The sequence below is a fragment of the Aphelocoma coerulescens genome, unplaced genomic scaffold, assembly GCF_041296385.1.
Source record: "Aphelocoma coerulescens isolate FSJ_1873_10779 unplaced genomic scaffold, UR_Acoe_1.0 HiC_scaffold_325, whole genome shotgun sequence".
NCBI lineage: Eukaryota > Metazoa > Chordata > Aves > Passeriformes > Corvidae > Aphelocoma > Aphelocoma coerulescens.
In genome coordinates this window covers 49,788-75,702 of record NW_027183669.1, presented here as the reverse complement: position 1 = coordinate 75,702, position 25,915 = coordinate 49,788, and the positions used below count along the sequence as shown (strand labels likewise).

At 55.7% G+C, this 25,915-nt stretch overlaps 1 protein-coding gene across 1 annotated transcript in view; it reads left to right on the top strand.

Moving 5' to 3' along the window:
• The window catches only part of LOC138101532 (DNA polymerase delta catalytic subunit-like), a 44,755-nt gene extending 19,084 nt beyond the window's left edge, over positions 1–25,671 (top strand). Inside the window, exons 13-26 of the mRNA XM_068999307.1 lie at positions 1,859–1,947; positions 3,798–3,914; positions 5,606–5,719; positions 7,313–7,460; positions 8,152–8,226; positions 9,136–9,273; positions 10,486–10,661; positions 12,837–12,989; positions 17,411–17,513; positions 18,745–18,877; positions 20,785–20,898; positions 21,846–21,898; positions 23,629–23,726; positions 25,422–25,671. Coding sequence (XP_068855408.1) covers positions 1,859–1,947; positions 3,798–3,914; positions 5,606–5,719; positions 7,313–7,460; positions 8,152–8,226; positions 9,136–9,273; positions 10,486–10,661; positions 12,837–12,989; positions 17,411–17,513; positions 18,745–18,877; positions 20,785–20,898; positions 21,846–21,898; positions 23,629–23,726; positions 25,422–25,518 — 1,608 coding nt within the window. The 3' untranslated portion in view covers positions 25,519–25,671. The remainder of the gene's footprint in view (positions 1–1,858; positions 1,948–3,797; positions 3,915–5,605; positions 5,720–7,312; positions 7,461–8,151; positions 8,227–9,135; positions 9,274–10,485; positions 10,662–12,836; positions 12,990–17,410; positions 17,514–18,744; positions 18,878–20,784; positions 20,899–21,845; positions 21,899–23,628; positions 23,727–25,421) is intronic.
• The last annotated feature ends 244 nt before the right edge of the window (positions 25,672–25,915 follow it).

Below are 25,915 nucleotides of genomic sequence, written 5' to 3'. Positions count from 1 at the left end.
GGGCAGCAGGTCAAGGTGGTGGCACAGCTCCTGCGCCAGGTCAGGGCACATCTGGGGGGATTTGGGGTGATTTCGGGACATTTGGGGGGGATTTGGGGTGATTTGGGGCCATTTGGGGGGGATTTGGGCACATTTGGGGCCATGGGGTGACAGCGGTGCCCCTCAGCTCCCTGCTCACCCGCGGGCAGCAGGTCAAGGTGGTGGCACAGCTCCTGCGCCAGGTGACAGTGGGCACACTCAGGGGGCACATCTGGGGGGATTTGGGGGGATTTGGGGTGATTTGGGGCCATTTGGGGGGGATTTGGGCACATTTGGGGGGGATTTGGGGCACATTTGGTGCCATGGGGTGACGGCCGTGCCCCTCAGCTACCTGCTCACCCGGGGCCAGCAGGTCAAGGTGGTGGCACAGCTCCTGCGCCAGGTGATGCTGGGGGGAATTTGGGGCCATTTCGGGACATTTGGGGGGGATTTGGGCACATTTGGGGGGGATTTGGGGCCATTTGGGGCCATGGGGTGACGGCCGTGCCCCTCAGCTACCTGCTCACCCGCGGGCAGCAGGTCTAGGTGGTGGCACAGCTCCTGCGCCAGGTCAGGGCACTTTTGGGGGGATTTCAGGGGATTTGGGGCCATTTGGGGAGGATTTGGGGACATTTGGGGGGATTTGGGACCATTTGGGGGCATTTGGGGACATTCAGGGGGTTTGGGGGCCATTTGAAGGGATTTGGGGGACATTTGGGGAGGATTTGAGGACATTTGGGGAGGATTTGCGAGAATTTGGGGCACATTTGGGGGGATTTGGGGATATTTGGGGGACATTTGGGGGGGTTTGGGGGCTTTGGGGGGATTTGAGGACATTTGGGGAGGATTTGGGAGAATTTGGGGATATTTGGGGGGGGATTTGGGGATATTTGGGGGGATTTGGGCACATTTGGGGCACATTTGGGGGGGATTTGAGGACATTTGAGGGGTATTGGGGACATTTGGGGGATTTGGGGACATTTGGGAAGGATTTGGGGGGGATTTGGGGACATTTGGGGCACATTTGGGGGGATTTGGGGAGGATTTGGGGGAATTTGGGGGGCATTGGGGACATTTGGGGGGATTTGAGAACATTTGGGGAGGATTTGGGGGAGATTTGGGGATATTTGGGGGAATTTGAGGACCCTTGGGGAGGATTTGGGGGCATTGGGGGGGGATTTGGGGGGATTTGGGGACATTTGGGGGGATTTGAGGACATTTGGGGGGGATATTTGGGGCACATTTGGGGGGATTTGGTGAGGATTTGGGGCACATTTGGGACATTTTGGGAGATTTGGGGACATTTTGGGGGATTTGGAGGCATTTGGGAAGGATTTGGGGGGGATTTGGGGCCATCGGGGTCACGTGGGGCTGTTCTGGGCTGGTTTCTGGGAGGGATTTTTGGGGGGATTTTGGGGCGTTTGGGGGATTTTTTTTGGCGGTTTTGTGGGGGATTTTGGGATTTTTTTGGGGGGAGGTTTTGGGGGATTTCATGGAGAGTTTGGGGTCTCTTTTTGGGGATTTTTGTGGGATTTCGGGAGGGGTTTTGGGGTGAATTTGGGCGTTTTTCGGGGATTTTTGGGGCTTTTTTGGGGGCTGGTTTTCGGGGTGATTTTTGCGGGATTTTGGGCTGCTTTTGGGGTGAATTTGCAGGATTTTGGGGTGATTTTTTTCCCCTTCCAGGCCACGCAGGAGGATTTGGGGGAGGTTTTGGGGGTCGTTTTTTGGGGTTTTTTAAAGGGAATTTTGGGGTGGTTTTGGGGTGGTTTTTTTAATGGGGTTTTGGGGATATTTTTGGGGTGAATTTGGGGGATTTGGGGTGACTTTTCCCCTCCCCCAGGCCATGCAGGAGGATTTGCTGCTGCCGGTGGTGAAGCCGGAGGGGGGCGAGGATTTCGAGGGGGCCACGGTGATCGAGCCCCTCAAGGGGTGAGTGGGGGGCACAAAAAACCCCCAAAATCCCCCAAAAGCTCCCCAAAAAAATCAAAAAAACCCTGAGAAAAAAACCGAAAAAATCCCTCCAAACCCCCCCCCAAAAAGCCAAAAAAAACCCCAAAAATCCCTCAAAACCCCCTGAAAAGATCCCTAAAAATCCCTTTAAAAACCTCAAAAAAAACCCTAAAAGCTCCTCTAATAAAACCCAAAAAAACCCCAAAGTCCCCCCCTTCAAAAAACCCCCAAAAAATCCTTCAAAAACACCCTCAAAAACCCCCCAAAATCCGTCATAAAACCCCAGAAAAAACCCCAAAAATCCCTCAAAAAGCCTTTTAACAAAAACCCAAGAAACTGGAGAAAAAACCCGAAAGCCCCCAAAAAATCCCCTCAAAAACCCCAAAAAAATGCAAAAAATTCCTCAAAAAAAACTTCAAGAAGCCCTTCAAAAGTATTTTAAAAACCCCAAAACCCCACAAAAAATCCTTCAAAAGACAAAAAAAAAATTCCTCAAAAAATCTCCTCAAAAACTCCCAAAAATCCCAAAAGATCCCTTGAAAAATGATAAAAAAATGTAAAAAACCTGAAGAAAATCCCCCAAACCTCCAGAAAATTCCAAAATCCCAAAATCTCCCAAAAGCCCCAAAAAACCCAAGAACCCCAAAACCCTGAAATCCCCAAAAACCCCAAAAATCTCCAAAAAAACCCCCAAACTCCCCCAAAAAACCCAAATCCCCAAAACCCCAAAAATCTCCAAAAAACCCCAAAATCCCCCAAATGCCCCAAAACCACCAAAAACACCAAAACCCCCAAAATCTTGCAAAACCCTAAAATCTCCCCAAAAAACCCCAAATCCCCAAAAAACCCCAAAACCTCAAAAAACCCCAAAACCCCCAAAAAACACCAAAATCCCCAAAATCTCTCAAAAATCCCCAAAAAAATCCCCAAAACCCCCCAAATCCCAACCACCCAAAAACCCCAAAACTCCAAAAAACCCCAAAATCTCCAAAAAACCTCCAAACCCCCCAAAACCCCTAAAACCCAAAAAGCCCCAAAATCCCCCCAAGCCCCCCCCAAATCCGAACCGCCCAAAATCCCCAAAACCCCAAAAACCCCAAAATCCCCCAAATTTCCATAAAGCCCCAAAAAACCCCAAAACCCTCAAAATCCCCAAAAATCCCCCCAAAACCCCCCCAAATCCCAACCCCCCCAAAATCCCGAAAAGCCAAAAAATCCCAAAAAACCCCAAAAGCCCCCCAAAACCCCCCCCAAGTCCCAACCACCCAAAAACCCCCAAAACCCCAAAAATCCCCAAAAATCTCTCAAAAATCCCCTAAAAATCCACAAAAACCCCCCCAAATCCCAACTCCCCAAAAACCCCAAAACTCCAAAAAACCCCAAAAAACCCCAAAATCCCCAAAAAACCCCAAAACCCTCAAAACTCTCAAAACCCCAAAAATCCCCAAATATCTCTCAAAAATTCCCTAAAAATCCACAAAACCCCCCCCAAATCCCAACTCCCAAAAAACCCCAAAAACCCCAAAAGCCCCAAAACCCCAAAAATCTCTCAAAAATCCCCTAAAAATCCACAAAAGCCCCCCAAATCCCAACTCCCCAAAAACCCCAAAACTCCAAAAAACCCCAAAAAACCCCAAAATCCCCAAAAAACCCCAAAACCCTCAAAACTCTCAAAACCCCAAAAATCCCCAAATATCTCTCAAAAATCCCCTAAAAATCCACAAAACCCCCCCCAAATCCCAACTCCCCAAAAACCCCAAAACTCCAAAAAACCCCAAAATGCCCCAAAAACCCCAAAATCCCCTAAAATCCCCCCAAAACCCGCGCAGGTTCTACGACGTCCCCATCGCCACCTTGGACTTCTCCTCGCTGTACCCGTCCATCATGATCGCCCACAACCTGTGCTACACCACCCTGCTGGGCCCGGGGGGCGCCCAGAGACACGGGTCTGTACTGGTTTGTACTGGTTTGTACTGGTCTGTACTGGTTATACTGGTCTGGACTGGTCTGGACTGGTCTGGACTGGTCTGTACTGGTTTGGGCTCCAGGGCGGCACTGGGAGCACTGGGATCGCCCACAACCTGTGCTACACCACCCTGCTGGGCCCGGGGGGCGCCCAGAGACACGGGTCTGTACTGGTTTGTACTGGTTATACTGGTCTGGACTGGTCTGGACTGGTTTGGGCTCCAGGGCGGCACTGGGAGCACTGGGATCGCCCACAACCTGTGCTACACCACCCTGCTGGGCCCGGGGGGCGCCCAGAGACACGGGTCTGTACTGGTTTGTACTGGTCTGGACTGGTCTGGACTGGTCTGTACTGGTTATACTGGTCTGTACTGGTCTGTACTGGTTTGGGCTCCAGGGCGGCACTGGGAGCACTGGGATCGCCCACAACCTGTGCTACACCACCCTGCTGGGCCCGGGGGGCGCCCAGAGACACGGGTCTGTACTGGTTATACTGGTCTGTACTGGTCTGTACTGGTTATACTGGTCTGTACTGGTCTGTACTGGTCTGTACTGGTCTGGGCTCCAGGGCGGCACTGGGAGCACTGGGATCGCCCACAACCTGTGCTACACCACCCTGCTGGGCCCGGGGGGCGCCCAGAGACACGGGTCTGTACTGGTTATACTGGTCTGTACTGGTCTGTACTGGTTATACTGGTCTGTACTGGTCTGGACTGGTCTGTACTGGTCTGGGCTCCAGGGCGGCACTGGGAGCACTGGGATCGCCCACAACCTGTGCTACACCACCCTGCTGGGCCCGGGGGGCGCCCAGAGACACGGGTCTGTACTGGTTATACTGGTTTGTACTGGTCTGGACTGGTTGTACTGGTCTGTACTGGTCTGGACTGGTCTGGACTGGTCTGGGCTCCAGGGCGGCACTGGGAGCACTGGGATCGCCCACAACCTGTGCTACACCACCCTGCTGGGCCCGGGGGGTGCCCAGACACACGGGTCTGTACTGGTTATACTGGTTTGTACTGGTTATACTGGTCTGTACTGGTCTGGACTGGTTTGGGCTCCAGGGCGGCACTGGGAGCACTGGGATCGCCCACAACCTGTGCTACACCACCCTGCTGGGCCCGGGGGGCGCCCAGAGACACGGGTCTGTACTGGTTTGTACTGGTTTGTACTGGTCTGGACTGGTCTGTACTGGTCTGTACTGGTCTGGACTGGTCTGGACTGGTTTGGGCTCCAGGGCGGCACTGGGAGCACTGGGATCGCCCACAACCTGTGCTACACCACCCTGCTGGGCCCGGGGGGCGCCCAGAGACACGGGTCTGTACTGGTCTGGACTGGTTTGGACTGGTCTGTAGCGCTCCATACTGGTCCGTACTGGTCCGTACTGGTCCATACTGGTCTGTGCCGGTCCGTGTCGGTCCGTACTGGTCCATACTGGTCTGTACTGGTCCATACCGGTCCATACCGGTCCATACCGGTCCGTACCGGTCCGTACTGGTCCGTACTGGTCTGTACTGGTCCGTACTGGTCCATACCGGTCCGTACTGGTCCGTACTGGTCCGTACTGGTCCGTACTGCTCCGTACAGGTCCATACCGGTCCGTACTGGTCCGTACCGGTCCGTACCGGTCCGTACTGGTCCGTACTGGGCTCTCTGACCGCTGTGTCCCCCCCAGGCTGGGCCCCGGCGATTTCATCCGGACCCCGACGGGGCAGCTCTTCGTGGGCCCGGGCGTGCGCAGGGGGCTCCTGCCCCGCGTGCTGCAGGGGCTGCTGGCGGCGCGGGCAAGGTGGGCACACCTGGGCACACCTGGGAACTCACCTGGGCACACCTGGGAACTCACCTGGGCACACCTGGGCACACCTGGGAACTCACCTGGGCACACCTGGGGGCTCCTGCCCCGCGTGCTGCAGGGGCTGCTGGCGGCGCGGGCGAGGTGGGCACACCTGGGCACACCTGGGCACACCTGGGGGGCACCTGGGCACACCTGGGGGGCACCTGGGCACAGCTGGGGGCACCTGGGCACTCACCTGGGGGCTCCTGCCCCGCGTGCTGCAGGGGCTGCTGGCGGCGCGGGCGAGGTGGGCACACCTGGGCACACCTGGGGGCACCTGGGGGGCACCTGGGGGCACCTGGGCACTCACCTGGGGCACCTGGGAACTCACCTGGGCACACCTGGGCACACCTGGGCACACCTGGGGGGCACCTGGGAACTCACCTGGGCACACCTGGGGCACCTGGGAACTCACCTGGGCACACCTGGGGGCTCCTGCCCCGCGTGCTGCAGGGGCTGCTGGCGGCGCGGGCAAGGTGGGCACACCTGGGGGGCACTGGGGGGCACCTGGGGGCACCTGGGCACAGCTGGGAACTCACCTGGGCACACCTGGGGGCTCCTGCCCCGCGTGCTGCAGGGGCTGCTGGCGGCGCGGGCAAGGTGGGCACACCTGGGCACCTGGGGGGCACCTGGGAACTCACCTGGGGGGCACCTGGGGGCACCTGGGCACTCACCTGGGGCACCTGGGAACTCACCTGGGCACACCTGGGGGCTCCTGCCCCGCGTGCTGCAGGGGCTGCTGGCGGCGCGGGCAAGGTGGGCACACCTGGGCACACCTGGGGGGCACCTGGGCACAGCTGGGGGCACCTGGGGGGATTTGGGGTGATTTTGGGGTGGGTTTGGGGTTTTTGGGGCCCAGGTGGGCACCGCCGGGTCCTGGCAGGGTGAAGGTGAATTCAGGGTGAATTCGGGGTGAATTTGGGGCATTTTGGGGTCCTTTTGGGGGCACTTTTGTTGGGAGCGGTACCCAGGTACCCTCAGGTGAGCGCTGCCGGGTCCTGGCAGGGTGAAGGTGAATTTGGGGTGGATTTGGGGTGAATTTGGGGCATTTTGGGGTGAATTTGGGGCGGATTTGGGGTGGATTTGGGGCATTTGGGGCTCCCTTTGGTGGGAGCGGTGCCCAGGTGAGCGTGGCTGGGTCCTGGCAGGGTGAAGGTGAATTTGGGGTGAATTTGGGGTGGATTTGGGGCATTTGGGGCTCCCTTTGGTGGGAGCGGTGCCCAGGTGAGCGTGGCTGGGTCCTGGCAGGGTGAAGGTGAATTTGGGGTGAATTTGGGGTGGATTTGGGGCGTTTCGGGCTCCCTTTGGTGGGAGCGGTGCCCAGGTGAGCGTGGCCGGGTCCTGGCAGGGTGAGGGCGGATTTGGGGTGAATTTGGGGTGAATTTGGGGCATTTGGGGCTCCCTTTGGTGGGAGCGGTGCCCAGGTGAGCACGGCCGGGTCCTGGCAGGGTGAAGGTGAATTTGGGGTGAATTTGGGGTGGATTTGGGGCGTTTCGGGGTCCCTTTGGTGGGAGCGGTGCCCAGGTGAGCGCGGCCGGGTCCTGGCAGGGTGAAGGCGGCGCTGGCCGAGGAGCAGGACCCCGAGCGGCGCCAGGTCCTGGACGGGCGGCAGCTGGCACTGAAGGTCAGCGCCAACTCCGTGTACGGCTTCACCGGCGCCCAGGCCGGGCGGCTGCCCTGCCTCGAGATCTCGCAGGTACCCGCGCACCTGGGCACACCTGGGCACACCTGGGGGCACCTGGGCACACCTGGGGGGCACCTGGGGGCATCTGGGCACACCTGGGGCACACCTGGGGGCATCTGGGCACACCTGGGTACACACAAACACACCTAGGGCACAGCTGGGGGCACCTGGGCACGGCTGGGCATGGCTGGGGCACACCTGGGGGTACCTGGGGCTCACTTGGGGGCACACAGACACACCTGGGCACAGCTGGGCACGGCTGGGGGTACCTGGGCACGACTGGGGGCACCTGTGGGCATCTGGGCACACCTGGGGGCACCTGGGCACATCTAGGTACCCCTGGGTACACACAGACACACCTGGGGCACACCTGGGGGCACCTGGGCATGGCTGGGGGTAACTGGGGGTACAGCTGGGGGCACCTGGACATGGCTGAGGGCACCTGGGCACACCTGGGTTCACCTGGGCACGGCTGGGGCCCACCTGGACACACCTGGGGGCACCTGGGACACACCTGGGCACAGCTGGGGGCACAGCTGGGGCACAGCTGGGGGCACATGAGCACAGCTGGGCGCCGGGAAAGTGCACCTGGGCACACGTGAGAGGGTCTTGGACACACGTGTGCCCACCTGGTCCCACCTGTGCCCACCTGGTCCCACCTGTGCCCACCTGGTCCCACCTGTGCCCACCTGTGCCCCGGCAGAGCGTGACGGGCTTCGGGCGCCAGATGATCGAGAGGACGAAGCAGCTGGTGGAGAGCCAATACCCGGGGGTGCAGGTGAGGGCACCTGGGGGGCACCTGGGGGGCACCTGGGCACAGGTAACGGCCCGGGGGGGGCACCTGGGGGGCACCTGGGCACAGGTAACGGCCCGGGGGGGGCACCTGGGGGGCACCTGGGCACAGGTAACGGCCTGAGAGGGGCACCTGGGGGTGCAGGTGAGGGCACTTGGGGGGCACCTGGGCACAGGTAACGGCCTGGGGGGGGCACCTGGGGGGGCAGGTGAGGGCACCTGGGGGGCACCTGGGCACAGGTAACGGCCCGGGGGGCACCTGGGCACACCTGGGGGCATTTGGGGGGATTTTAGTGGCGTTTGGGGGTCTCTGGGGCGGATTTTGGGGTTTCTGGGCGGTTTTTGGGGCGGTTTTTGGGGTTTCTGGGGCGGTTTTTGGGGTTTCTGGGGTGGATTTTGGGGTCTCTGGGGTGGATTTTGGGGTTTTTGGGGCGGTTTTTGGGGTTTTTGGGGCGGTTTTTGGGGTTTTTCGGGGCGCTGACCCCGTTTTTGGGGTCCCTGACGCGGATTTCGGGGCGCCAGGTGCTGTACGGGGACACGGACTCGGTGACGTCACCTGGGGCAGTTTTGGGGTGGATTTTGGGGGTTTCTGGGGCGGTTTTTGGGGCGGTTTTTGGGGTTTCTGGGGCGGTTTTTGGGGCGGTTTTTGGGGTTTTTCGGGGCGCTGACCCCGTTTTTGGGGTCCCTGACGCGGATTTCGGGGCGCCAGGTGCTGTACGGGGACACAGACTCGGTGACGTCACCTGGGGCAGTTTTGGGGTGGTTTTGGGGGTTTCTGGGGCGGTTTTTGGGGCGGTTTTTGGGGTTTCTGGGGCGGTTTTTGGGGCGGTTTTTGGGGTTTTTCGGGGCGCTGACCCCGTTTTTGGGGTCCCTGACGCGGATTTCGGGGCGCCAGGTGGTGTACGGGGACACGGACTCGGTGATGTGCCGCCTGAGCGTGCCCACGGTGGCCGAGGCGGCGGCGCTCGGACGCGAGGTGGCCTCGTGGGTGTCCGGCCACTTCCCCTCCCCCATCCGCCTCGAGTTCGAGAAGGTGCGGCCCCGAAATGGGGGGAAAACAACCCAAAAATGGGGGGGGGAGGGGCGGAAATGGGGGAGGGAAAGAGCAAAAAAAAAAGGGGGGAAAACGGCTGGAAAATGGGGGAAAATCACACAAAAATGGGAAAAGACAGCCGGGAGGGGAGGAGAAAAAATAGGTGAAAAATAGGGAAAAAACAGGCAGAGAAATGGGGAAAAACAGTGAAAGAAGGAGGGGAAAATGGGGTAAAAATGAGGGGAAAAGGGCCAAAAAGGGAGGGGGAAATAGCCCAGAAATGGGGGGGGGGGGGGGAATGAGTAAAATGGGTCCAGAAATGGTGAAAAAATGGGATAAAAATGAGGAAAAATTGCAAAAAAAGGAGAAAAAAAAAAGGGGGAAAAGTAGCTGAAAAATGGGGAAAGAAAGAGCAAAAATGTGGTGGGAAATTGCTGGAAAATGGGGGGAAAATAGCAAAGAAAAGGGACAAAGGAGCCGAAAAATGGGGGGGAAATGGCTGAAAAATGGGAAAAAAGTAACAAAAAAAAGTCAGGGAAAAAAGTGGGGAAAAACAGCAAAAAAAAAGGAGGGAAATACCAAAAAATAGAGAAAAAATAGAAAAAAAATGGGGGGAAAATTGCTGGAAAAGGGGAAAAAGCAGCTACAAAAACATTTTAAAAATGGGAAAAAATAGGTAAAAAATCGGGGGAAATTGTTGAAAAATGGTGGGAAAATAACAACAACAAGAAGTAGCCCAAAAATGGGGGGAAATAGGAAAAAAATGGGGAAATTGTGAAAAATGGGAAGAAAAATTAAAAAAAAAAAAAACAGGAAAAAAAAGGGAAAAAATAGCAAAAAAAAAAGGGGGGGGGAAATTGCAGAAAAATGGGGAAAAATAGCTCCAAAATCAATAAGAAATGGGAAAAAATAGGTTAAAAAAAATTGTGAGAAATTACTAAAGAATGGGAAAAAAAACCTGAAAAGGGAGGGGGAAAAATGGGGGAAAAATGGCAAAAAAATCCCCAAAAAATGTGGAGAAAATGGCGGGGAAAATGGGAAAAAATAGGTTAAAGAATGGTGAGAAATTGCTAAAAATGGGGGAAAAAATGGGGAAAAATGACTGAAAGTCGGGAAAAAGTAGGTCAAAAAATGGGGAAAAATTGGGGAAAAATGGGGGAAACCTGGTGGGAATGGGGAAAAAGGCGTTGTGGGGGTTTTGGGGTCCCTCAGGTGTACCTGCCCTACCTGCTGATCAGCAAGAAGCGCTACGCCGGCCTCTGCTTCCCGGGGGGCTCCTGCGACAGCCCCAGGCTGGACTGCAAAGGGCTGGAGGCCGTGAGGAGGGACAACTGTCCCCTGGCTGCCAACCTGGTGACAGCCTGCCTGAGGAGGATCCTGCTGCACCGGTGAGAAACGGGGCAAAAACGGGCAAAAACGGCCCAAAAATGGGGAAAAACGGCGAAAAAATGGGGGAAAACGGGGGAAAAATGGGGAAAAACGGTGAAAAAATGGGGGAAAATGGCCCAAAAATGGGGGAATTGTCCCCTGGCTGCCAACCTGGTGACAGCCTGCCTGAGGAGGATCCTGCTGCACCGGTGAGAAACGGGGCAAAAACGGGCAAAAACGGGGAAAAACGGCCCAAAAATGGGGAAAAACGGCGAAAAAATGGTGAAAAACGGGGGAAAATGGCCCAAAAAAGGGGGAATTGTCCCCTGGCTGCCAACCTGGTGACAGCCTGCCTGAGGAGGATCCTGCTGCACCGGTGAGAAACGGGGCAAAAACGGGGAAAAACGGCCCAAAAATGGGGAAAAACGGCGAAAAAATGGTGAAAAACGGGGGAAAAATGGCTAAAAATGGGGGAATTGTCCCCTGGCTGCCAACCTGGTGACCGCCTGCCTGAGGAGGATCCTGCTGCACCGGTGAGAAACGGGGCAAAAATGGGCAAAAACGGGGAAAAACGGGGAGAAACGGTGAAAAAATGGGGAAAAAAGGCCCAAAAATGGGGGAAAATGGCCCAAAAATGGGGGAATTGTCCCCTGGCTGCCAACCTGGTGACAGCCTGCCTGAGGAGGATCCTGCTGCACCGGTGAGAAACGGGGCAAAAACGGGCAAAAACGGGGAAAAACGGCCCAAAAATGGGGGAATTGTGCCCTGGCTGCCAACCTGGTGCCGCCTGCCTGAGGAGGATCCTGCTGCACCGGTGAGAAACGGGGGGAAATGGTGAAAAACGGTGAAAAAACGGGGAGAAACGGTGAAAAAATGGGGAAAAACAGCCCAAAAATGGGGAAAAACGGCCCAAAAATGGGGGGAAATGGCCCAAAAATGGGGGAATTGTCCCCTGGCTGCCAACCTGGTGACAGCCTGCCTGAGGAGGATCCTGCTGCACCGGTGAGAAACGGGGCAAAAACGGGGAAAAACGGCCCAAAAATGGGGGAGAAATAGCTAAAATTGAGGAAAAAATAGCTAAGAATGGAGGAAAAGTAGCCAAAAAATGGGGGAAAAATGGCCAAAAATGAGGAAAAAGTAGCTCAAAAATGGGGAAAATGGGGAAAAAATAGCCAAAAAATGGGGGGAAAAGCACCAAAAAATGTACAAAAATGGGGGGAAAATCGTTAAAAATGGGGAAAAGTAGCCAAAAAATGGGGAAAAAATTGCCAAAAAATGGCCAAAAATGGGGAAAAAGTAGCTCAAAAATGGGGAAAAAATAGCCAGAAAATGGGGGGGGGGAAATGGTCAAAAACGAGGAAAAAATAGCTAAAAATGGCCAAAAAATGGGAAAAAATAGCCAAAAAATGGCCAAAAAATGAGGAAAAAATGGCCAAAAAATGAGGAAAAAATGGGGAAAAAATGGCCAAAAAATGGGGAAAAAATGACTTAAAAAATAGTAAAAAATGGCCAAAAAATGGGAAAAAATAGCCCAAAAATGGGGAAAAAGTAGCCCAAAAATGGGGAAAAAGTAGCTCAAAAATGGGGAAAAAATAGCCAAAAAATGGGGGGGAAATAGCCAAAAAATGGGGGGGAAATAGCCAAAAAATGAGGGAAAATAGCCAAAAAATGGGGGGAAAAGTGCCACAAAATGGGGAAAAAATAGCTAAAAAATGGGGAAAAAATAGCCAAAAAATGGGGAGAAAATAGCCAAAAAATGGGGGAAAAATAGCCAAAAATGGGGAAAAAGCAGCCAAAAAATGGGGAAAAAGCAGCCAAAAAATGGGGGAAAAGTAGCTAAAAATGGGGGGAAAATAGCCCAAAAATGGCCAAAAAATGGGGGGAAAATAGCCCAAAAATGGGGAAAAAAACGCCAAAAAATGGGGAAAAAAATAGCCAAAAAATGGGGGGAAAGTGCCAAAAAATGGGGAAAAAATAGCTAAAAAATGGGGGGAAAAGTGCCAAAAAATGGGGAAAAAATGGGGAAAAAATAGCTAAAAAATGGGGAAAAAATAGCCAAAAAATGGGGGAAAATGCACAAAAAAATGGGAAAAACCGGGGGAAAAAGCTGGGAAAAGGGGGAGGAAAATGGCCCAAAGCTGGGAGGGTTTTTGGGGCTGGGGAGGGGGTCCCTGAGCGAGCCCCCCGCCCCGCAGGGACCCGCAGGGCGCCGTGGCCCACGCGCAGGAGGTGATCTCGGACCTGCTCTGCAACCGCATCGACATCTCGCAGCTCGTCATCACCAAGGAGCTGACGCGGGCGGCCAGCGCCTACAGCGCCCCGCAGGCCCACGTGGCCCTGGCCGAGAGGTGCGAGCCCCGAAACGGCCCGAAAAGGGGGAAAATGGCTCGGAAAGCCCAAAAAAACAGCCCGGAAAACCCAAAAAACTGCCCCGGAAAACCCAAAAACTGCCCCGGAAACGCCCCAGAAACCACCCCGGAAAGCCCAAAAACAGCCCCAAAAAACCCTGGAAACAGCCCCAAAAATGGGGAAAATGGCCCGGAAAGCGCAAAAAACCAGCCCGGAAAACCCAAAAACTGCCCTGGAAAGCCCAGAAACCACCCCGGAAAGCCCAAAAACAGCCCCAAAAAACCCTGGAAACGGCCCCAAAAATGGGGGGAAATGGCCCGGAAATCCCAAAAAAAACACCCCAGAAAACCCAAAAACTGCCCCGGAAACGTCCCAGAAAGCACCGCGGAAAGCCCAAAAAAACCACCCCAGAAAGCCCAAAAACTGCCCCAAAAAACTCCAGAAACAGCCCCAAAAATGGGGGAAAATGGCCCGGAAAGCCCAAAAAAACAGCCCGGAAAACCCAAAAACCGCCCCGGAAATACCCCAGAAACCACTGCGGAAAGCCCAAAAAAACCACCCCGGAAAGCCCAAAAACAGCCCCAAAAAACCCTGGAAACAGCCCCAAAAATGGGGAAAATGGGCCCAGAAAGCCCCAAAACAGCCCCAAAAAACCCTGGAAACAGCCCCAAAAATGGGGAAAAATGGCCCGGAAAGCCCAAAAACAGCCCCAAAAAACCCTGGAAACGGCCCCAAAAATGGGGGGAAATGGCCCAGAAATCCCCAAAAAAACACCCCAGAAAACCCAAAAACTGCCCCGGAAACGTCCCAGAAAGCACCGCGGAAAGCCCAAAAAAACCACCCCAGAAAGCCCAAAAACTGCCCCAAAAAACTCCAGAAACAGCCCCAAAAATGGGGGAAAATGGCCCGGAAAGCCCAAAAAAACAGCCCGGAAAACCCAAAAACCGCCCCGGAAATACCCCAGAAACCACTGCGGAAAGCCCAAAAAAACCACCCCGGAAAGCCCAAAAACAGCCCCAAAAAACCCTGGAAACAGCCCCAAAAATGGGGGGGAAAATGGCCCAGAAAGCCCAAAAACAGCCCCAAAAAACCCTGGAAACGGCCCCAAAAATGGGGAAAAATGGCCGGGAAAGCCCAAAAACCACCCCGGAAATACCCCAGAAACCACCCTGGAAAGCCCAAAAACAGCCCCAAAAACCCCTGGAAACGGCCCCAAAAATGGGGGGAAATGGCCCGGAAATCCCAAAAAAACCACCCCAGAAAACCCAAAAACTGCCCCAAAAAACTCCAGAAACAGCCCCAAAAATGGGGGAAAATGGCCCGGAAAGCCCAAAAAACCACCCCGGAAAACCCAAAAACTGCCCCGGAAATGCCCCAGAAACCACCACGGAAAGCCCAAAAAAACCACCCCCGAAAACCCAAAAACAGCCCCAAAAAACCCTGGAAACAGCCCCAAAAATGGGGGGAAAAATGGCCCAGAAAGCCCAAAAACAGCCCCGGAAATACCCCAGAAACAGCCCCAAAAATGGGGAAAAATGGCCCGGAAAGCCCAAAAAAACAGCCCGGAAAACCCAAAAACTGCCCCAGAAATACCCCAGAAACCACCATGGAAAGCCCGAAAACCACCCCGGAAAGCCCAAAAATAGCCCCAAAAATCCCCAAAACCACCGTGGAAACACCCCAGAAATGGGGGAAAATGGCCCGGAAACCCCAAAAAACACCATGGAAAACCCCAAAAACAGCCCCGGAAATACCCCAGAAACAGGGAAAATGGGCCCGGAAAGCCCAAAAACAGCCCCAAAAAACCCTGGAAACGGCCCCAAAAATGGGGAAAAATGGCCTGGAAATCCCAAAAAAACCACCTGGAAAGCCCAAAAACAGCCCCAAAAATACCCCAGAAACCACCGCGGAAAGCCCAAAAACAGCCCCAAAAACCCCTGGAAACGGCCCCAAAAATGGGGGAAATGGCCCGGAAAGCCCAAAAACAGCCCCAAAAAACCGTGGAAACAGCCCCAAAAATGGGGAAAAATGGCCCGGAAAGCCCAAAAAACCACCCCGGAAAACCCAAAAACAGCCCCAAAAATACCCCAGAAACCACCGCAGAAAGCCCAAAAATAGCCCCAAAAAACCCTGGAAACAGCCCCAAAAATGGGGGGAAAAATGGCCCAGAAAGCCCAAAAACAGCCCCGGAAATACCCCAGAAACAGCCCCAAAAATGGGGAAAAATGGCCCGGAAAGCCCAAAAAAACAGCCCGGAAAACCCAAAAACTGCCCCAGAAATACCCCAGAAACCACCATGGAAAGCCCGAAAACCACCCCGGAAAGCCCAAAAACAGCCCCAAAAATCCCCAAAACCACCGTGGAAACACCCCAGAAATGGGGGAAAATGGCCCGGAAACCCCAAAAAACACCATGGAAAACCCCAAAAACAGCCCCGGAAATACCCCAGAAACAGGGAAAATGGGCCCGGAAAGCCCAAAAACAGCCCCAAAAAACCCTGGAAACGGCCCCAAAAATGGGGAAAAATGGCCTGGAAATCCCAAAAAAACCACCTGGAAAGCCCAAAAACAGCCCCAAAAATACCCCAGAAACCACCGCGGAAAGCCCAAAAACAGCCCCAAAAACCCCTGGAAACGGCCCCAAAAATGGGGGAAATGGCCCGGAAAGCCCAAAAACAGCCCCAAAAAACCCTGGAAACAGCCCCAAAAATGGGGACAAATGGCCCGGAAAGCCCAAAAAACCACCCCGGAAAACCCAAAAACTGCCCCAGAAATACCCCAGAAACCACCGCAGAAAGCCCAAAAATAGCCCCAAAAAACCCTGGAAACGGCCCCAAAAATGGGGGGAAATGGCCCGGAAAGCCCAAAATCCGCCCCGGAAATACCCCAGAAACGCCCCTGAAAAGCCCCAAAAACCACCCCGAAAACCCCAAAAAGTGCCCCAAAAATACCCCAGAAACGGGGAAAACGGGCCCAGAAACCCCAAAAACAGCCCTGAAAAACCCCAAAAACCGCCCCAAAAACCGCCCCCAAAATGCCCCAGAAATGGGGAAAACAGCCCTGGAATCCCCAAAAACCACTCTGAGAAACCCAAAAACTGCCCCGAAAACCCCAAAACCGCCCCCAGTTTTTGGGGATTTTCCCTCCCCCAAATTCCACATTTTCCCGAATTGTTTTGAGATTCCTCCCAAATTTTTGGAGGGGGATTTTCTCAAGTTTGGGGGGATTTCTCCCAAATTCAGGGGGATTTTTTCCCAAATCCGGGGTCATTTTCCCCAAATCCGGGTCCTTTTCCCCAAATTCGGGCTCGTTTTCCCAAATCCGGGCTCCCTTTCCCCAAATCTGGGTCGTTTTTCCCAAATTCCAGGTCCTTTTCCCCAAATCTGGGGCTGATTTCCCCAAATCCGGGTCCTTTCCCCCAAATTCCCGCCCATTTTTCCCAAATCCGGGCTCCTCCCCAAATCCGGGGCCGTTTTCCCCAAATCCGGGGCTGATTTCCCCAAATCTGGGCTCCTTTTCCCCAATTTCGGGCTCCTTTTCCTCAAATTCCTGCTCCTTTTCCCCTAATCCAGGGCTGATTTTCCCAAATTCCTGCTCCTTCTCCCGAAATTCCCGCTCCTTTTCCCAAATTCCCGCTCCTTTTCCCAGTTTCGGGATCCTTTTCCCCAAATCCGGGTCCTTTTCCCCAAATCCAGGGCTGATTTTCCCAAATCTGGGCTCCTTCTCCCCAAATCCGGGGCCAATTTCCCCAAATCTGGGCTCCTTTTCCCCAGATTCCCGCTCCTTTTCCCCAAATCTGGGCTCCTTTTCCCAAATTCCCGCTCCTTTTCCCAAATCCGGGCTCCTTCTCCCCAAATTCCCGCTCCTTTTCCCCAAATTCCGGGTCTTTCTCCCCAAATCCGGGGCCAATTTCCCCAAATCCGGGCTCCTTTTCCCCTAATCCAGGGCTGATTTTCCCAAATTCCTGCTCCTTTTCCCAAATTCCCGCTCCTTTTCCCCAAATCCGGGCTCCTTCTCCCCAAATTCCCGCTGCTTTTCCCCAAATCCGGGGCTGATTTCCCCAAATCTGTGCTCCTTTTTCCCAATTTCGGCCTCTTTTTCCCCAAATTCCTGCTCCTTCTCCCCAAACCCGGGGCTGATTTCCCCAAATTCCCGCTCCTTTTCCCCAAATCCGGGGCTGATTTCCCCAAATCTGTGCTCCTTTTTCCCAATTTCGGCCTCTTTTTCCCCAAATTCTCGCTCCTTCTCCCCAAATCCGGGCTCCTTTTCCCCAAATTCCCGCTCCTTTTCCCCAAATCCGGGGCTGATTTCCCCAAATTCCCGCTCCTTTTCCCCAAATCCGGGGCTGATTTCCCCAAATCTGTGCTCCTTTTTCCCAATTTCGGGCTCTTTTTCCCCAAAATCCCCCCTTTTCCCGCCAGGCTGCGCCGGCGCGACCCCGGCAGCGCCCCCTCGCTGGGGGACAGGGTCCCGTACGTCATCGTCACCGGCGCCCGCGGCCAGGCCGCCTACACCCGCTCCGAGGTCAGCCGGGGGTCAGGGGGTCACCCGGGGGTCACCCCGGGGTCACCCAGGGGTCACTCGGGGGTCAGGGGGACCCCAAAACCGGGGGGAATTTGGGGGAGTTTTGGGACAATCCGGGGACTCGGGGAGGTCACCTGAGCACGGCCGGAGGGCACCCAGGGGTCACCCAGGGGTCAAAGGGTCACTCAGAGGTCACTCAGGGGTCACCCAGGGGTCACTCACGGGTCAAAGGGTCACTCGGGGGTCAGGGGGACCCCAAAACTGGGGGGAATTTGGGGGAGTTTTGGGAAAATCCGGGGACTCGGGGAGGTCACCTGAGCACGGCCGGAGGGCAGCCAGGGGTCACCCAGGGGTCAAAGGGTCACTCAGAGGTCACTCAGGGGTCACCCAGGGGTCACTCAGGGGTCAAAGGGTCACTCAGGGGTCACCCAGGGGTCAGGGGGTCACTCGGGGGTCAGGGGGACCCCAAAACCGGGGGGAATTTGGGGGAGTTTTGGGGAAATCCGGGGACTCGGGGAGGTCACCTGAGCATGGCTGGGGTCACTCAGGGGTCAAGGGGTCAGCCAGGGGTCAGGGGGTCAGCCGGGGGTCACCCAGGGGTCAAGGGGTTACTCAGAGGTCACCCAGGGGTCAGGGGACCCCAAAACCGGGGGGAATTTGGGGGAGTTTTGGGGAAATCCGGGGACTCGGGGAGGTCACCTGAGCATGGCCGGGGTCACTTGGGGTCACCCAGGGGTCACTTGGGGTCACTCAGGGGTCAAGGGGTCACCCAGGGGTCACCCAGGGGTCAGGGGGACCCCAAAACCAGGGGGAATTTGGGGGTTTGGGGTCATCCAGGGGTCACTCAGGGGTCACTCAGGGGTTTGGGAAGCCCAAAATTGGGGGGAATTTGGGGGCTTGGGGTCACCCAGGGGTCACTCAGGGGTCAAGGGGTCACTCAGAGGTCACTCACGGGTTTGGGAAGCCCAAAATTGGGGGGAATTTGGGAGTTTGGGGTCACTCAGGGGTCACTCAGGGTCAGGGGGACCCCAAAACCGGGGGGAATTTGGAGGATTTTGGGGGGAATTTGGGGGATTTTGGGGGCTTGGGGTGGAATTTTGGCTTCCTGCTGGGGATTCCGGGCTGGGAAACGCCCCAAAAAATCTCGAAAAAATCCCAAAAAATTCCCAAGCAATCCCCAAGAGCCGCAGAATCCCGAAAAGCCCCGATTTCCCCCCAAATCTGCCGCCAGGACCCGGTGTACGCCCTGGAGCAGAACCTGCCCATCGACACCCGCTACTACCTGGAGCAGCAGCTGAGCCGGCCCCTGCTCCGCATCTTCGAGCCCATCCTGGGCGAGGGGAGGGCCCAGGGGGTCCTGCTCCGTGAGTCACCCCCGGAATTCCCAAAATTCCCCGGAATTCCCAAAAAACCGCGGCAAAATCGGGCCAAAAACGGCGAAAACGGAGCGAAAATGGCCCCAAAATCGAGCAGAATTCACCCAAAATGGGCCCTCCCGAGCAGCTCTGAGCCCATCCTGGGCGAGGGGAGGGCCCAGGGGGTCCTGAGCAAGGAGTCACCCCCGGAATTCCCAAAATTCCCCGGAATTCCCAAAAAAAACGCAGCAAAATTGGGCCGGAAACGGCGAAAATGAAGCGAAAACCGCCCCAAATTCATCCAAAATCGAGTGAAATTCACCCAAAATTGAGCAAAATTCACCCAAAATGGTCCCTTCCAAGCAGCTCCGGACCCATTCTGGGTGACCTGAGCAGGGAGTGATCCCGAAATCCCAAAAATTCCCCAAAATTTCCATGGAAATAGAGCAGAAATTGAGCAAAAATGAGCGAAATTCACCCAAAATTGAGCGAAATTCACCCAAAATCGAGCGAAATTCACCCAAAATCGAGCGGAATTTGCCCAAAATGGTCCCTCCCAAGCAGCTCCGAGCCCATCCTGGGTGACCTGAGCAGGGAGTGATCCCGAAATCCCGAAAATTCCCCAAAAATTCCTGGAAATTTCCACGGAAATGGGGCTAAAATCAGCAAAAATGGAGCAAAACTCCCCCGAAATGGCTCCGAGCTCCCCTGAAACCGCCCCAAAATCACCCAAAAATCACCCCAAAACCTCCCAAATTCACCCCAAAAATCACCCCAAAACTGCCCCAAAACCGCCCCAAAATCGCCCCCAAATCACCCCAAAACCGCCCCAAAATCACCCCCAAAAACCCAAAACCGCCCCAAAGTGCCCCCAAATCCGCCCCAAATCCGGTCTGGGGGAATTTTGGGGAATTTTGGGATCCTCAGGGGAAGTTTGGGGGGATTTGGGGGGAATTTTGGGGATTTTGGGGCTTTGGGGAGTGCAGAGATTTTGGGGTTTTTTGGGGGGGTCCCAGGTGGGTTTTGGGGGGTCTCTGACCCCAATTCGGACCCAAATCTGGGGGGGTTTGGGGGGATTTGGGGATGGATTTTTGGGGTTTTTGGGGAGGATTTTGGGGGATTTGAGGGAGGATTTTGGGAGGGGTTTGGGGGGATTTTTGGGGTTTTTGGGGGGATTTTTGGGGATGATTTTGAGGGGGATTTGGGGGGGGGATTTTTGGGGTTTTGGGGGGATTTTTGGAGTTCTGGGGGTGGTTTTGGGGGGGGGGATTTTTGGGGAGGATTTTGGGGGGGATTTTTGGGGTTTTGGGGGGGATTTTTGGGATTTTGGGGGAGGATTTGGGGGCGGATTTTTGGGGGGGATTTTTGTGGTTTTGGGGGGATTTTGGGGGAGGATTTGAGGGGGATTTTTGGGGACGATTTGGGGGGGGATTTTTGGGATTTTGGGGGGCATTTTTGGGGGGGATTTTTGGGGTTTTCGGGGAGGATTTGGGGGGATTTTTGGGGTTTTGGGGGGGATTTTCAGGGAGGATTTGGGGGGATTTTTTGGGGTTTTGGGGGGGGATTTTTAGGGATGATTTTGGGGGGATTTTTGGGGTTTTGGGGGGGATTTTTGGGGAGGATTTGGGGGGATTTTTGGGGTTTTGGAGGGGATTTTCGGGGAGGATTTGGGGGGGATTTTTGGGGACGATTTTGGGGACGATTTTCGGGGAGGATTTCTGGGGGATTTTTGGGGTTTTTGGGGGGATTTTTGGGGTTTTGGGGGGGATTTTTGGGGACGATTTTGTGGGGGATTTTTGGGGTTTTGGGGGGGATTTTCGGGGAGGATTTCTGGGGGTGTCCCCAGGGGTTTTGGGGGGTCCCGGGTGGTTTTTCGGGGGTCCCTGGGCCCCACTGAGGCCCCCCGGGCCCCGCAGAGGGGGAGCACACGCGCTGCAAGACGCTGCTGACGGCCAAGGCCGGGGGGCTCTCGGCCTTCACCTCCAAACGCAGCAGCTGCGTCGGCTGCCGGGCCCTGCTGCCCCACCACGGTGAGACCCCGCCCCAAATTCACCCCTTTCCCCCCAAAAAAACGGGGTCCGGGAACCCCGAAATGCCCCCAATTCATCCCTTTTTTCCCCCCAAAAAAACGGGGTCCGGGAACCCCAAAATGCCCCAAATTCATCCCTTTTTCCCCCCCCCAAAAAAACGGGGTCCGGGAACCCCGAAATGCCCCCAATTCATCCCTTTTTTCCCCCAAAAAAACGGGGTCCGGGAACCCCGAAATGCCCCCAATTCATCCCTTTTTTCCCCCCAAAAAAACGGGGTCCGGGAACCCCGAAATGCCCCAAATTCATCCCTTTTTTCCCCCCAAAAAAACGGGGTCCGGGAACCCCAAAATGCCCCAAATTCATCCCTTTTTCCCCCCCCCAAAAAAACGGGGTCCGGGAACCCCGAAATGCCCCAAATTCACCCCTTTCAGCCCCAGAAAAATGGGGAGAAAAGGGGGGGTCCTGGAACCCTGGAATGCCCCAAATTCACCCCTTTCCCCCCTGAAAAAAACGGGATCCGGGAACCCTGAAATGCTCAAAATTCATCCCTTTTTTCCCAAAAAAAACCCCGGAGTCTGGGAACCCCAAAATGCCCCAAATTCACCCTTTTCAGCCCCAGAAAAATGGGGAGAAAAGGGGGTCCTGGAACTCCGAAATGCCCCAAATTTACCCCCCCCCCCCGCCACGGTGAGACCCCTCCCCAAATTCACCCCTTTCCCCCCCAAAAAATGGGGAAAAAAACGGGGTCTGGGAACCCCAAAATGCCCCCAAATCCTCCCTAAACCCGCCCAAAAATCCCCCCAATTTCTCCCAAATCCTCCCAAAATTCTCCCACATCCCCCGAAATCCCCTAAAAGCTCCAAAGTCCTCTCAAATCCCCTCAAATCCTCCCCAAACCTCCCCAAAATTCCCCAAAATGCCCCAAAATGTCCCAAATGTTTCCCCAGGTGCAGTTTGCGATTTCTGCCGCCAGAGGGAGTCCGAGCTCTACCAGAAGGAGGTGGGGGGGCGGAATTGGGGGGGCCGGGGCTCCCAAATTTGGGGGTTTTGGGGTTTTTTGGGTCCCGAATCCGGGTGTTTGGGGTTTTTGGGTCCCAAATCTGGGGTTTTGGGGTTTTTTGGATCCCAAATCTGGGGGTTTGGGGTTTTTTGGGCCCCAAATCTGGGGGTTTTGGGTTCCAAATCCGGGTTTTTGGGGTTTTTGGGTCCCAAATCCGGGGGTTTTGGGGTTTTTTGGGTCCCAAATCCGGGTGTTTGGGGTTTTTTGGATCCCAAATCTGGGGGTTTTGGGGTTTTTTGGATCCCAAATCTGGGGGTTTTGGGGTTTTTTGGGTCCCAAATCCGGGTGTTTGGGGTTTTTTGGGTCCCAAATCGGGTTTTTTGGGATCCCGAATTGGGTGTTTGGGGTTTTTTGGGTCTCGAATCAGGTGTTTGGGTGTTTGGGATCCCAAATCCGGGTGTTTGGGTGTTTGGGATCCCAAATCCGGGTGTTTGGGGTTTTTTGGGATCCCAAATCCGGGTGTTTGGGGTTTTTTGGGTCCCAAATCAGGTGTTTGGGGTTTTTTGGGTCCCGAATCCGGGTGTTTGGGGTTTTTGGGTCCCAAATCTGGGGTTTCGGGGGTGTTTGGGATCCCAAATCTGGGTGTTTGGGGTTTTTTGGGCCCCAAATCTGGGGGTTTTGGGGTTTTTTGGATCCCAAATCTGGGGGTTTTGGGTTCCAAATCCAGGTTTTTGGGTTCCAAATCCGGGTTTTTGGGATCCCAAATCTGGGGTTTTGGGGTTTTTTGGGTCCCAAATCCGGGGGTTTTGGGGTGTTTGCAATCCCGAATCCGGGTGTTCAGGATTTTTTGGGATCCCAAATTGGGTTTTTGGGGTGTTTGGGTCCCAAATGGGGTTTTTTGGGTCCCGAATCCAGGTTTTTGGGTGTTTGGGTCCCAAATCCGGGTGTTTGAGGCGTTTGGGATCCCAAATCCGGGTGTTTGGGGTTTTTTGGATCCCAAATCCGGGTGTTTGAGTGTTTGGGATCCCAAATCCGGGTGTTTGGGGTTTTTTGGGTCCCAAATCGGGGTTTTTGGGATTTTGAGATCCCAAATCCGGGTGTTTGGGTTTTTTTGGATCCCAAATCCGGGTGTTTGGGGTTTTTTGGGTCCCAAATCGGGGTTTTTGGGGCGTTTGGGGTCCCGAATCGGGTGTTTGGGGTTTTTTGGGATCCTGAATCGGGTGTTTGGGATCCCAAATCTGGTGTTTGGGATTTTGGGATCCCAAATCAGGTGTTTGGGGTTTTTTGGGTCCCAAATCCAGGTGTTTGGAGTTTTCTGGATCCCAAATCTGGGGTGTTTGGGGTTTTTTGGGTCCCAAACCTGGGGTTTTGGGGGATTTTTGGGTCCCAAATGTGGGGTTTTTGGGGTGTTCGGGTCCCAAATCCGGGTGTTTGGGGTTTTTTGGATCCCAGCTCGGGGTTTTTGGGTGTTTGGGATCCCAAATCCGGGTGTTTGGGGTTTTTTGGGATCCCAAATTTGGGTGTTTGGGGTTTTTTGGGATCCCAAATCGGGGAATTTGGGGCGTTTTGGGTCCCAGCTCGGGGTTTTTGGGGTGTTTGGGTCCCAAATCAGGTGTTTGGGGTTTTTTGGGTCCCAAATCAGGTGTTTGGGGTTTTTTGGGATCCCAAATCAGGTGTTTGGGGATTTTTGGGTCCCAGCTCGGGGTTTTTGGGCGTTTGGGGTCCCGCAGGTGGCACAGCTGGGCTCCCTGGAGCGCAGCTTCTCGCGGCTCTGGAGCCAGTGCCAGCGGTGCCAGGGCTCGCTGCTGCAGGACGTGCTCTGCTCCAGGTGCGGCACACCGGCGGGCACCTGGGGGCACCTGGGGGCACCGGCGGGCACCGGCAGGCACCTGGGGGGGCACCTGGGGGGGCACCTGGGGGCACCTGGGGTCATCTGTGTCACCTGGGGGGGCACCTGGGGGTACCTGGGGTCATCTGTGTCACCTGGGGGCACCTGGGGGTACCTGGGGGCACCTGGGGGCACCGGCGGGCACCTGGGGGGCACCTGGGGGCACCTGGGGTCATCTGTGTCACCTGGGGGCACCTGGGGGGCACCTGGGGGCACCTGGGGGCACCTGGGGTCATCTGTGTCACCTGGGGGGCACCTGGGGGGCACCTGGGGGGCACCTGGGGGCACCTGGGGGCACCTGGGGTCATCTGTGTCACCTGGGGGGCACCTGGGGGGCACCTGGGGGGCACCTGGGGGGCACCTGGGTCACCTGCGGGCACCTGGGGGGCACCTGGGGGCACCTGGGGGGGCACCTGGGGTCATCTGTGTCATCTGGGGGCACCTGGGTCACCTGGGGGCACCTGGGGGGCACCTGGGGGCACCTGGGGGGGAACCTGGGGGCACCTGGGGGCACCTGGGGGCACCTGGGGGGGCACCTGGGTCACCTGGGGGGCACCTGGGGGCACCTGGGGGCACCTGGGGGGGCACCTGGGGGGGAACCTGGGGGCACCTGGGGGCACCTGGGGGGCACCTGGGGGGGCACCTGGGGGCACCTGAGTCACCTATGGGGGTCACCTGGGGTCACCTGGGGGTCACCTGGGGGCACCTGAGTCACCTATGGGGGTCACCTGGGGGGCACCAGGGGGGCACCTGGGGGCACCTGGGGGGGGCACCTGGGGGCACCTGGGGGGCACCTGGGGGCACCTGGGTCACCTGGGGTCAGCTGTGTCACCTCTGTCACCCCGGGGTCACCCGGGGGTCACCTGTGTTACCTGTGTCACCCGTGGGTCACCCCAGGGTCACCCCCCAGTGTCACCCCCAAACCCCCCCCAGTGTCACCCCTGTGCCACCTCACCCGGGACCTCCCCAAACCATCCCCAAAACGTCCCCAAATGTCCCCAAATGTCCCCAAATGTCCCCAAATGTCCCCAAAATGTCCCCAAATGTCCCCAAAATGTCTCCAAAATGTCCCCAGGTGTCCCCAAAATGTCCCCAAACGTCCCTAAACATCCCCAAAACATCCCCAAAACATCCCCAAAATGTCCCCAAACATCCCCAAATGTCCCCAAACCTCCCCAAATGTCCCCAAAACATCCCCAAAATGTCCCCAAACGTCCCCAAAATGTCCCAAAACGTCCCCAAATGTCCCCAAAATGTCCCCAAACCATCCCCAAACGTCCCCAAATGTCCCCAAATGTCCCCAAAGTCCCCAAAATGTCCCCAAAACGTCCCCAAAATGTCCCCAAACCATCCCCAAACGTCCCCAAATGTCCCCAAACATCCCCAAAATGTCCACAAAATGTCCCCCAACCTCCCCAAACGTCCCCAAAATGTCCCCAAACATCCCCAAATGTCCCCAAAACGTCCCCAAAATGTCCCCAAATGTCCCCAAAGTCCCCAAAATGTCCCCAAACGTCCCCAAATGTCCCCAAAATGTCCCCAAAGTCCCCAAAATGTCCCCAAACGTCCCCAAATGTCCCCAAAATGTCCCCAAACATCCCCAAATGTCCCAAAACGTCCCCAAATTCCCCCCAGCCGCGACTGCCCCATCTTCTACATGCGCCGCAAGGTGCAGAAGGACCTGGAGGCCCAGCAGCAGCTCCTGCAGCGCTTCGGGGACCCCGAGTGGTGACAACGGCCCCCAAAAAGGGCCCCAAAACCCCAAAAATGGCCCCAAAACCCCCCAAAAATGGCCCCAAAACCCCCCAAAATTTGGGGGGTTTTGGGGCGGTTTTCATCGCCCGCCCCAGCTTGGGGTGTTTTTGTACGGAGCATTTAATAAAGAGCGGATTTTTGGTGACGTTGTGTTGATTTGGGGGGATTTGTTTGGAATTTGGGGGATTTTTTGGGGATGATTTGGGGGAATTTGGGATGGAGCGGGCAGCCGCTAGGCGGCGCCGTGCGGGGGGGCGGGGATTCGGTGATTGACGCGGCTCCCGACCAATGAGAGCGCGAGGAATCGGGTTGCGCCCGCCTTGTGGGGTGGCCTCGTTTCCGCTATTGATTGACAGTCGTCCCAGCCAATCAAT